The sequence below is a fragment of the Drosophila kikkawai genome, chromosome 2R (assembly GCF_030179895.1).
Source record: "Drosophila kikkawai strain 14028-0561.14 chromosome 2R, DkikHiC1v2, whole genome shotgun sequence".
Classification (NCBI taxonomy): domain Eukaryota; kingdom Metazoa; phylum Arthropoda; class Insecta; order Diptera; family Drosophilidae; genus Drosophila; species Drosophila kikkawai.
The window spans coordinates 6,110,325-6,123,305 of NC_091729.1; the positions used below are offsets into that span (position 1 = coordinate 6,110,325).

At 41.5% G+C, this 12,981-nt stretch overlaps 1 protein-coding gene across 3 annotated transcripts; it reads left to right on the top strand.

Annotated features, from left to right (window-relative positions):
• Nucleotides 1-1,680: 1,680 nt before the first annotated feature.
• On the top strand, nucleotides 1,681-10,245 carry LOC108072180 (carnitine O-acetyltransferase-like). Of its 3 annotated transcripts, XM_070283984.1 has the most exons (6): nucleotides 1,681-1,861; nucleotides 1,931-2,533; nucleotides 8,737-9,185; nucleotides 9,249-9,497; nucleotides 9,565-9,811; nucleotides 9,905-10,245. In XM_070283984.1, exons 1-6 carry the CDS (start codon nucleotides 1,823-1,825, stop codon nucleotides 10,136-10,138), a joined length of 1,821 nt encoding a protein of 606 aa, XP_070140085.1. In that variant the 5' UTR covers nucleotides 1,681-1,822; the 3' UTR covers nucleotides 10,139-10,245. The 3 variants fall into 3 exon arrangements, with proteins under 3 accessions (XP_070140085.1, XP_041633035.1, XP_041633036.1); XM_041777101.2 differs by having other exon boundaries at nucleotides 9,565-10,245; XM_041777102.2 differs by lacking the exon at nucleotides 1,681-1,861 and having other exon boundaries at nucleotides 2,215-2,354; nucleotides 9,565-10,245.
• The last annotated feature ends 2,736 nt before the right edge of the window (nucleotides 10,246-12,981 follow it).

Consider the following 12,981-nt stretch of genomic DNA (forward strand, 5'->3'; position numbering starts at 1 on the left):
TGCAGCCAACCTTGGCTACCTACGGCGTAGACGTGTCTCAGTACGTGGCAAGTTGGCTTCCCATATCCATTTATCTTCAGGGCGAAGCAAAGTCGATTCCTCTTCACCATGCTCCACCTGCTCGGTGGCGAAGCTCCAATAAACTCTCGGCTGTTCGTAACAACATCGATGCGGCTCATCGCATCCCCCTTGGTCGATGCTGGCATGTAGCACTCGACGCCTCGGCTTCTTTCCCTAGACGTCGAAAATCGTACACACGACGTTTGCGTACTCCTGTAGCCACACGCTGAAGTTCACTACACTGGGAAAGGGCACAATCGTCCCAGCATGCTGGCCCAGTCCACTTGCTTGCTCGTAAAAAGCTTGGCCACATGCTCCTCCATGAGGGTTGGGTGAGATTACTCTCTCGGGTTGCGAAGGGAACGATCTCGCACGATGTTCAGCTGGCTGCGTATAAGCTGCTCCGGTCGGCCAATCCTAAAACGCAGCTGCTCCATCACGGCGCTGACATTCCCTGAATGCATCAGTTGCGATTTCACTATCTTGCGAGCGTCTCCCTTCAGCGCCTTCTACAGCCTCTGGTTGTTCTCCAGATCCGTGCAATTGTATGCTCGGGTCGTCTCGGTGAACGCACATATGAAGATCGGCCACTCCTCGGACTTTCCTCCAAATACAGGCAGAGGGCCCATATGCTCCTTGGATTCTATTCGGCGTAATCGAGGCGATGTTGTTGCCACGTTGTGGAATCCATGCGCTGTCTGCGCAGTACTTGTTGCACACAGTGGCTCCACAAAATGGTTTCTAGTCGTTAGCAATGGCGGTCCACTCCAAGATGGCGGCAGCAGATATAGGAGGCTGGCCCGACCCCGTTATGTGGGCCCTCTCCGTTATTTGTGGTTAATGGCGGTCCGATCTAAGATGGCGGCCGCCCCGACGCTCCACTGTTCGCGTCAACTGCGCTTGGGCTGCACGATAGGCTCGCAATTGTCGGTCCCCTTTCCAGGACTTTAACCTATGGCAGCTCCTCCTCCAACTGCTGCGATCCTCGTCAGGAGGCCCAGCGTGATAGTCTGGTTCATCTCCGGAGCTGAACGCGCAGCTGTGATCGCACTACTTCTGGTTTGGAAAGTTATTGTAGTCACCGTAGTGGCCGGGTAGGAATGGCCGCCGCTGTCTTTTTGTTGACGGGGGTGGCTCTCCCGTCATTCAGCCGGGCACTGCGTCTGGGAGAATGCTGTATCTTCTCAGATACCAATGTGCATGCGCACTTTCAAGATGACGACTCCTGAGCCTTCTGGCCTCTGCCTACGGCCGTAAATTCCTGGCGCTCCATGCATACTTTGCGCAGATCGAGAATCGTAATCCGACTGCGGAGACGGAAATCCACACCCTCAAGGAAAACTGAAAAATACGCTAGAAAAAAACAAATTGGTTTCAAATTTATCCACAGAACACGGATCTGCCACAAATCGGAGAAGGACTTGGTGCACCTGGAATATTTACATATGCCCAAAAGATTTGCAACTATTAAATATTTTATAAGTTTAGAACTTTCGATATGCAACAGAGACAGAGTCCACATTTCAATCAAAGAACAGAAAACAAAATGTGTTTATTTTTTCAATTCCAAACACGCAATCAATCATATAGTAATCTTAGGTTCAAATCTCATTTTTTAGAAATTAATGAAGTAATGAAGTATAAGAAGTTATGGACATTTAAATTTTCATATTTTCACACATATGTACATATAAAGAATAATCTTTTCCTCGGTAAATTTCATTATCTCGCAGCATTTCCTTAAGAATTTTTTGGCGCCGATATGAGGATCCCCAAATATGGAATGGCTTTATTAAATATGGCAAGTGTCTTTAGTGCACGTTTAACTCCCCAGAGCCCAATAATCTTCACAATTCCAACCGGCTTACAGACGAAAACATCGCTTCTTCAGCGAACGAAACAACTGCTTCCAGCTAGATATAGCAGCACCAAGGAATCGTTGTCGGATCCGAAGCAGTTAAATCTTTTGCCTTACCATGTATTGCCGCTTAAAGAAACCCTAAGTCGATTTATGAGTACTGTTGAACCTCTGCTAACACCTACGGAAATGAAGCGGCAAATGAAAATCACTGAAGAGTTCCTAAATGGAGAGGGCAGTAGTCTACAGAAACTCTTGGAGGACGTTGGTAGCAAAGAAAAAAACTGGTTAGCAGACCGATGGCTAAAAGCTGCATATTTGCAATACCGATCTCCAGTTACCGTGTTTGTTAGTCCCGGCATGACCTTTCCTCGACAAGTCTTTAAGGATGAACATGATTTTCTCGCCTACACGTCTAAAGTTATTTTTGGCTTGGGTGAGTTCAATGACATGGTAAAAGCCCATCAGATTCCAATTGTCAAAATGGGCAATAATGAGTTGGACAATAGCCAGTTTGGTAAAGTATTCGGTACATGTCGGATACCACGGCGGGGTACAGATGAAATAGTATATAATCCATGCTCCAATTATGTGGTCGTAATATATAAGAATCATGTAAGTAAAATTCAACACATATTATATATGTCGGAGACCTAGGAGGTGGTGTTAGAGACATCGGTTCATCTTCCATGATTCAGCAGTTTTTCTGAGTTTCGCACAGCAAGTCGCCTGGGTGTGTTCCTTGTCCGTTCTGAAGTGAATAGCCGTTCACCTCCATTGCCATTCACCTGTCATAGGTCTCTTTTCCTATCTCACCACACCAGTCAATTATCTCACCATGCTTTCACAGCACACTACTCAGCTGAACACCCCAGGCGCCATGCTCACTTGAGTTACACTCAAATGATGCTCACTCAACTCATCAGAATATTACACACTTCTTTATTCTACATGGGGCTCATTATTTTGGTTACATTCGAATTTAGCGTAGTTAGATTTACGAATCTACGACACGGCCTTCCTGACATTTCACGCGTCCTCGCGTGTCGTGTCTTCTAATTACTCTAGACATGACAGTAATTTTAATTAGTTCTCATTTGTTTCTCCATTTGGTCTAAACTTAACACTTCATTTTATTCGTTTGTTTCTTATCAAATAAACATTACTTTCCTATCAAACATTGTATTTCAAATCAGTAATATCAAAATTATAAAATTGTTTAATTAATTTAATTATTTTAGCGTCCCGTGCCTTGCTCAAATTTCTTTATTTTTTTTTTGTTGTCTCTCTTTGCTTTCATTCTCTTCTCGTACCATGACTCTTACTCAACATCTCGTCAATTGGTACTCTCAGGCTCTTGCTGCACACCCGGCAACGCTCACACGCACTTTTCGCGTCACGGTCTCTCTCTCTGGACCCTCTTAGCCCCCGCCATGTAGTTTCTGCGCAGCAACTACATGGTGCGGCTGCAGCCTATCAACATTCAACTTACGAGTGCCTCAGCCGGCGATCTCTCGTATTGATCTTCATCCACCTCAACAGGCATCACATTCATCTACATCCACCTCTGCAGGCATCGCTCGCAACTGCTCGTGGGCATACTTATAAATTCGCTTACTTGACAGAGATTTTAAGACATACCGGTCACCATCAAGCTTTTCTATTATCACAAAGGGTCCTTTAAACTTCGGATCCAGCTTTGTTTGGTTCCGTTCTTCGTTTTTGAGCAAGACATGGTCGCCCACCTTATAACTAACAATCTTAGCTTTATTTTTATCAAATCGTTGTTTTTCATATTCGGCATTTTTTTCTATATTTTGCAAGGCTCTCTCTCTACTACATTCAGTATCAATTTCTTCCTCCTCCACCAACGGCATCATCCCCATAGGCCTGGCCTCTTTGCCAATCAATAATTCTAATGGACTAATTTTTGTTACTCTATTGGCTGTGCAATTCATGGCCAACTGCACCTCTTTTAAAGCTTCTTGCCAAGACCTCTCACTCGTCTCTACCGCTGTCAACATTGCTTTCATTGTACTCATGACGCGCTCTACCTGACCATTCGCGCGGCTAGCACCTGATGCTATCAGGTGTAAATCGATTTTTAGTGATGAACAAAACTGCTTAAAGTCATTACTAGCAAAGCTACGGCCTTGGTCGGCAATCACACGACTAGGTACTCCAAACATGCATATGGTAGACTTTAGTGCCTCAATGCAGCTATTTGTGTCAAGGCTAAGTGTGTGATGAAAATGAACATATTTTGTGAAGGCATCGATTTGCACTATTACATACTCTTTTATGTCACTTTTACCACTCAACTTGCCACTTATATCCATATGCACTGTATGCCATGGTATACAGACTTTTGGTATGGGATGGAGTTCTATTTGGGCCTTGCCCGAAGTTGATTTTGAAAGTTTGCATGTAATGCAATTCTCAACAAACTTTCTCACGTATTTGGACATATTCGAAAACCAATACTGTGTATATACCTTGTCCAAGGTTTTCTCCCAGCCTAAGTGCATTATGGCCTCATGAACGTGATTGATTACTGACCATCTAAATGCTCGCGGTATCACCGGAAGACATCGATTTCGTCCATTTCTTTGTATCTTCCTATACAACATGCCAGATCGCAATTCATACGTTTTCGCGTCTTCATGATTCAGTTCGTTATTTTGCAACTTTGTTATTAATTCTGAAGTTTCCGAATCTCGATGCTGCTCTGCGAGTAACCAGTTATCTGTGATGTCTGCTAGTTCTACGCGCACCTCGGCTACTTTAGTGAAATTGGTGGCCTTATTATCCGGTAGTGGATTTCGGGAAAAAAAATCAACATGTGCCATGCTATTTCCCTTCCTATATTCAACCTCAAACTCAAAGGACTGTAAATATGCCCACCAACGATGAACCCTCGGCGTTAAATCTTTTTTATGTCGACTAGCTTTGAGTGAGTTGCAGTCTGTGAACACCACAAATGGGCGGCCATGTAAGTAATGGCGAAAATGCTTGACTGCATTATACACAGCCAGTGTTTCCAGTTCGTATGAATGGTATCTGGCCTCTGCTCCGGTTGTGCACTTGCTAAAATACTCTATGACTCTCGGTTTACCGTTAATCTTGTGCATCAATATGGCACCATAGCCGTCTGCACTAGCGTCAGTGTGAAGTTCGACTGGAAGCTGCGGGTCATAAATAATGAGAACGGAATCACCAACTAGCACGGATATTATTTCTTGACGCACCTGCTCGTGCTTATCGCGCCACTCAAATTTGCTGTTTTTCGACGTTAGCAAGTACAAAGGTTTCATTAGTTCGGAAAATCGGGGGACGAATTGTCGAAAATAAGATGACAAGCCAATAAATTGTCTCAGTTGAGTAACAGTTTGTGGTGGTGGCAATGCGGCCAATGCCTGAATCTTCCGCGAGTTTGGTCTTATTTCACCATTCTCAATTTTATACCCTAAGTACTCAACACTTGATTGTAGAAAGGAGCACTTGCCTATATTGTAAGAAAACCCAGCACTAGTCAGTCTTTGCAACACCTCCTGAAGTCTCGTAAAAGCCTCCTCTTTTGTAGTAGCAACAATTAGGACATCGTCAATGTAAACAATCGCATACGAATATGCCACTTCACCCAATGCTCGCATTATAGATCGCTGAAACACTGACGATGCATTCTTCAAGCCAAAGGGCATGGCTACGAATTCGTATTGACCTTCTGTTGTAATAAATGCCGTGCGCTCAATCGAGTCGGGATGTATTGGTATCTGATAGAAACCGCTTGCCATGTCAAGACAGGAGAAATACTTGCCACCGCGCAATCTATCGATTTGGTCTGATATTAGGGGCAAAGGGAATTTATCTGCGACGGTGTTAGTATTTAACTCTCGATAATCTATACAAAAACGATCACTACCATCCTTCTTTTTAACTAGCAACATCGGACTCGCAAAAGGGGAGCAGCTTGGCCGTATAACTCCGCAAGCTAAGAGTTCTTGTATTTTGTCCCTTACTAGTAATTTTTCTTCCACGCTCAATCTATACGGACGCCTCATTACCGTTTTACAGGCGTCAATCAGACGGATTTCTAATTCACCCGTAGTGACTCGACGATTAGGTATGCCATTTATAAACGCTGATGCATGCGACTTTAATATTTCCGCTAGTACAACTCGGTCTGACTGACTTAAATTTACAACTCCATTTACTGTATCCATGAGATTCAATTCAGCAATGCTCGACACGGTGTTGACAGTCCTGATCCTCTGTAAAACAAACTTATTAGCATCTATGGTTACACCAAAGTCCTGACCTAGAATTTCACGGCCAATCAGCACATCATACTTTAAATATTTGTCCATAACAACGTGAAACAAAATCTCGATGGAAAATTCACCTATTGTTACAGTAGAAAGAATTTGAACTGTACTAATCACAGAACCATGACCTATGCCACTTATATGTACAGTATTATTTAGCCTCTTGCCCGTGAACTTATCAGCTAATTTTTCTTTTAATAAGGAACATTCGGCTCCTGAATCAAAAAAGTATGAAACGGGCTCACCGTGCTGGTATAGGGTCCCCTTCGGATCGACTACGGTGCACGCATCCACTCGCTTCTCGTATGTGTTGCCCTTGGTTGACGATGATGTGACTGTACATTTGCTTGCAATATGGCCCGGCTGGCCACACTTGAAGCAGGTTACAACCGACATGTCCCTCTTCGGTATGGTGCTGCTGCGAGTCAAGTTACTTTTTGAGTCACTTCCGCTTCCAGAATTTTTGATGCGGCAGTCCGCCACCTTATGGCCAGATTTGCCACAATAGTGGCACTTCCCTTGCCACGACGATCGCTGCTTCTTCCGCTCTGGGCCACCAGTGTGGTCTGGTGTGTTGCCATCACTGCGCTTTCCAAAGGAATAGGCGCGCAATTGTTGCTCCAGTTCAGTGCGAGTTTTAATATTCGTGGTGAATAATAAATGCTGCAGTCGTTTGTCTATTTGCGCGGTGTGTGCCAGCACGACAGATACCGCAATTTCTTCGTTGCTCATGTTCTTCCATTTCGATTGCAGCGATGTTACTTGTCTACTGGCATACACAGAGACACATTCGTTTAGCTTTGGTCCACTGCTAAACATGTTCAATAAGGACGCGGCTGGGGTCTCTACACCTTCATATTGCTGAAGAAACAATTCACGGAACTCTGGCCACTTTATTCCAGTGTAGCAGATATGAGACAGCCATTGGGATGCTCCTCCTTCTAACGAGTTGCTCAGCGCCATAACGAGAGCGCTTCCCTCAAGCATGTTCTCCGCCATGATGATATCAACGGTTTTGCACCAAGCAGCCGCGTCTGCATTCGCGTTGCCAGGGCAAAACTTTGGTAGCGTCACTTTGTTGTTGGGTTGCGTCGCCATTTTGTTGGTTTGCATGGATTTGAGTAAGTCCATGAAATTTTTGTTTTGCGCTTCCAATACGGCACGCAATTGGTCGTTCGACAGGCTTTGTGGCACGGTCGATCCCACTTCTGATGTCGGAGACCTAGGAGGTGGTGTTAGAGACATCGGTTCATCTTCCATGATTCAGCAGTTTTTCTGAGTTTCGCACAGCAAGTCGCCTGGGTGTGTTCCTTGTCCGTTCTGAAGTGAATAGCCGTTCACCTCCATTGCCATTCACCTGTCATAGGTCTCTTTTCCTATCTCACCACACCAGTCAATTATCTCACCATGCTTTCACAGCACACTACTCAGCTGAACACCCCAGGCGCCATGCTCACTTGAGTTACACTCAAATGATGCTCACTCAACTCATCAGAATATTACACACTTCTTTATTCTACATGGGGCTCATTATTTTGGTTACATTCGAATTTAGCGTAGTTAGATTTACGAATCTACGACATATATATATATATATATGATATATGACATAGTTTAAAGTATACCAAAATAAAATTTCTAACAAAAAAAGGTGAGTAAGTTTGGGACGCCGAAGATTGTATAGCCATGCAGTTTGCAATTGAATATATTCATTGCGCTCAATTAAAAAAAAAAAACAAACAAAGAAAAGAAATATAATACAATTATAGATCATCAAACTTTTGCTTATGCTGATTTTCTTAGGTCTCATATCTACCGACAGATTTAAAATATGTAATAAAAAAAAACAAAATAATCTCAAGTTTCATTACATTTACTTATACTTATTATATTTACGGTTTGACAGTTACAGTTTTACACTCGCAGCTTACATTTTTTTTTCTCTACTGATCTACTGATTGTTCCTAAGGCAGCTATATGATACAGTTGTTCGATTTTCAGAAAATGAAAGCCAAAATTCTAAAATAATAAATAAATATAAAAAAATTTTTCAGTTGATGAAAATACGTTGAAAAACTACTAAGTTATATTTTTTTATTACTTCCCCGATCGTTTCTAGGGCGGCTAGTTCCGACATTTATAGCAGTGAGCGTAGTCAGAAGACTCTAAGCTAAGTTTCATTCAGATAGCTTTAAAACTGACAGACTAGTTTGCTTAGTAACGGACAGACGGACATGGCTAGATTGACTCGGCTGTTGACGCTGATCAAGAATATATATACTTTATAGGGTCGGAAACGTCTCCTTCGTTGTGTTGCAAACTTTTGACTAAAATTATAATATGTACCCTGAAAGGGTTTACAAATTGCGAACCCGTTATTGAAACCGCATTCATTTTTGTGAATAAGTAAATGAAAATAGGCAATTTATTTATTTTACCTTTAAACGAAACAAATAACAAATACATATTTTGCTTTAAATATTTCCATTGCAGTTCTACAAAATGCAGATATACGATAAAGAGGGAAAACTGATTGCTGCTTCGGCCCTGGCATTTCAATTGGAAAAGATCTTGAAAACTGAGACGACAGTTGGTGTTGCCTATGGAATTCTGACCACGGACTCAAGGGACAACTGGGCCGATGCCTATAAATACTTGTCCGATATACATGTCAACAGAGATGGCCTAAAAACCATCCAAGGTGCGTTGTTTACTGTGTCACTCGACCAATGTACCACTTTGAAGAAAGGTGAAGAGGACGACGAGCTAATATCCTCATTGATTCATGGAAGTGGTAGCCAAATCAACAGTGGCAACAGGTGGATGGACAAGACAATTCAATTGGTTGTTAATCCAAATGGTAATGTTGGATTCACTTACGAGCATTCTCCTGCAGAGGGCCAGCCTATTGCAATGATGATGGACTATGTAATGAAAAAGTTGTATGTAATTCGATAAGCTTGGTTATTTTAGGTTAGCATTTACATTATACATTTTTGTCTTAGGAAGGAGGATCCTAATTTCGGAGAATGCGGTTCCAAAGACGTGATTCCTACCGATAAAATACAATTTTGTAAACCAAATGATCGCATTGGACAGTGGCTGAATATTGCGCAACAAAATCTTGATGAGCTGGCCAAATCACTTCAGATAAAAGTTATCAAGTTCGATAAATTTGGAAAAGATTTTATAAAAAAGCAGCGCCTGGGTCCAGATAGTTTTATTCAGATAGCGTTGCAGTTGGCTTTCTTTAAGTAACCTCGTTTATTAACTGTATTTAATTTCATTCCTTTCATGTTGTATATTAATATTTATTTGCAGAATGCACTTGGAGCCAGCTGCGCAATATGAGTCAGCACATTTGCGTATATTTGAAGGAGGTCGGACTGAAACTATTCGGTCTTGTTCTAATGAGTCAATATCCTTCTGTCGGGCTATGCAAAATAATTCGGAAGCCACGGATGAGGAACGCGCTGAGAAACTTCGTGCGGCAGTAATGAGTCACCAGATGTATGCAAAGCTAGCACTGCAAGGCAAAGGCGTCGATCGCCACCTACTCGGACTAAAGGTGATGGCTATGGAAAATAATCTGCCTATCCCAAAGTTTTTTTCATCGCCGGGGTTTGTCAAATCGAGTCATTTTCGCATGTCAACCTCACAGGTCGCTACGAAATATGATGCATTCATGGGGTATGGACCAGCTGTTGACGATGGATATGCGTGTTGCTATAATCCTCGCGACAATGACATAATATTAGCTATATCCGCTTGGAGTCACTGTAAGGTGACCGATCTTTTGGTTTTTACGAAGACTCTTGAACAGTCTTTCCTTGAAATGAAGGACATTTTAGATAACTCGCAACAGAGTTCTCATAGCCCGATAAGCAAATTGTAACGTGCGCAAAAAAAATGACGTATTAATTTTGATTAAAACAGGGACGTCCCTAAAAGCTGAAATAAAACTTAATTTGGCGGGACTTTAACCGTGACGAGCGATAATAATTGGTTTTCCTTGTAAATTAGTACTAAGACATGTTAGTTATTTTAGCAAAGTGAAGTGATGTAGAAGTATTTTTGGAGAGCTTAGAATGGGAACACAGTGCAATGAGGTTGATGGCAACATTTGGAGAAACTACTACTCGGCATTGTCTGAGGGGACCCTTCCCCCATATGGGAAAAACTTAGCCAAACCTTATTTTAATTTTGTGGGAAAATTAAACGGCTTCGGTTATCATTATTATATTCGTTTATTATTTAAGAATTCTAGAATGTCATCTACAACATGGCGACTTGCAATTCCACACATTTAGCAGTGGACTGTAATCGTGGGCACTATTTAGGGTGATACAAATTTGTACTGGTAGAGAAACCGTTACAAGTGTGTCCTTTCACCCCATCCCTAATTGAGCATGTCGTCGCACGCGCTCTATCTAATGTAGGTGGAATGAGGGTAGGAAAATTTGGTTGCTCTGATCCTCTTTCCGACTGACTGCCCTTCAGAGGGAAAACAAGTAACATTTTTATACCCTTGCAGGGTATTATAATTTCAGTCAGAAGTTTGCAACGCAGTGAAGGAGACCTTTCCGACCCTATAAAGTATATATATTCTTGATCAGCATCAACAACCGAGTCGATCTAGCCATGTCCGTCTGTCCATCTGTCTGTTTCTACGCAAACTAGTCCCTCAGTTTTAAAGCTATCTGAATAAAACTTTGCATATAGTCTTCTATATACTCTCACTGCTATATATGTCGGAACGGGCCGGATCGGACGACTATACCACCATTTTTGAGATATGGCTAATTTATGTTTCGGTTTTAATTTTATAAAAATCGGACGACTATATCTTGTAGCTGCCATAGGAACGATTGGGAAATGAATACAAAAAAATTAAACCTTCGTTGTTTTTCAACGTATTTTCATCTACTCTGAGATATGAGTTTTATTTTATGAAAATCGGACAACTATATCATATAGCTGCCATGGAAGCGATTGGTAAATGTAGAGAAAATATATAACTGGGAATGTAAAGCTGTAACTATCAAACTGTAAACATAATAAGTATAGGCATTTTATGAATGTATTGTATTAATATACAACTTTTATATCAGTCTCGAATTTTCTGTCATACGAACTAGTCGTGCACTAAATTTTTTTCTCAAAAAAAAAAAAAAAAAAAATTCATTCGCTCTTTGAAAAATATATAAATTTTATTTTTCTACAAAAATTTACCCTTTTCATCCTTACCGTTCATTACTAATATCAAGTTCAAATTAAAATAAAAAAGAAGATCAGCATTGCAACGTAGTGATGGGGGACCCCCCTGACCGTGGCCCACTAAGAGCCATAACAGACCAAATACTAACATCTCCCGGACCAAAGTATCTAACCATCTCCAGAACAGACCCCGGACTTGACCTGAGTAACATCAATCCATTCCTTGTTAAAAAACAAATCGACTTTACGTGTGGTGGTGAAATAGAAGAACGCAAGACTCTTCGTAATGGCACTCTGTTAGTTAAAACTAAAACTGCTGTTCAAGCTTGTAAACTAATGAAACTTAAAGCATTTGCTCCCAACATTAAACGTTAATGTCTGTACATAACTCTCTAAACTCATCTAAATGAGTTATTTACTCGAATGATCTAAGAGGATTAGAAGAAAGCGTTATTGTGCAAGAACTAGCAAACCAAAAAGTAACAGAAGTTCGTAAAATTCTTAAAAGAGACAACGGCGCACTAAAGGAAACTGGCCTCTTAATTATTACATTCAACACACACAATCTTTCCGAATACATAATGATCGGCTACCAGCGGACTTCCGTCAGAGTTTATATCCCAATACCCATGCGATGCAACAATTGTTTCACATACGGCCATCTCCACAAATTCTGTAAAAATAATAAAATTTGCTACAACTGCGGAGAAGAACACCATATCGACCCGACCTCCAACATCAAATGCAATAGACCCCAAAAATGCATTAACTGCAACATTGAACAACTGGCAAACCCTCACAACTCCACCAGCAAGAAATGTCCTGTATTCCTCAAACAACAAGAACTCCAAGCCATTAAAACTAAGAACAGATGTGACAACAAAACGGCAAATACAATCCTCAATGCACGATTCTCCAAGGAAACTCCACAATTATACTCTTCTATCGCCAAGAATTCAAATACCCAACAATCCAACATTTCTACAGGACCTCAACAACCCAAAGAACCCAGACTCTCAATCCATGAGCAATCTAATCTTGAAAAACTCAACAATTCAACAGGACCTCAACAACTCAAAGGACCCGGACAAACGCACTAAGAGCATTCAAATCTTCAAAAATCTAACAATACAACAGGACCTCATCTACTCAAAGGACCCGGACGCGGTAACTCCAATCATGATCTATCCACTTCCAGACCAGCACCCACATCATATGCGGACCTTTATCCTAGCACCAGGAAAACCTTAACCGACAACAATTCTCCACAAACAACCAAGAAGTCCCCAACTAAAACCACCAAAAAACTATCACTAGACATATCAAAACGAATAACTTCTTCCATAAAAAAAGACGCAAAAAAACTCAAAACACTCATAAACCCTGACACTTCAAGCGATTCAGAGGAGATGGACATTTCGTAATCTACATCCAACTCATTTATCTTTAATTTAATATGTTAAAAATTATCCAATGGAATATCAAAGGTTATAGAAACAACTACCCAGAATTAGAAATCCT

Bases quoted from the DNA above. Each gene is read 5' to 3' on its own strand.
- LOC108072180 (XM_041777101.2), top strand. From the start codon at position 1,823: ATGAGGATCCCCAAATATGGAATGGCTTTATTAAATATG. The intron at 1,862-1,930 runs GCAAGTGTCTTT...ACCGGCTTACAG, and splicing joins GAATGGCTTTATTAAATATG to ACGAAAACATCGCTTCTTCA. The intron at 2,534-8,736 runs GTAAGTAAAATT...TTTCCATTGCAG, and splicing joins TCGTAATATATAAGAATCAT to TTCTACAAAATGCAGATATA.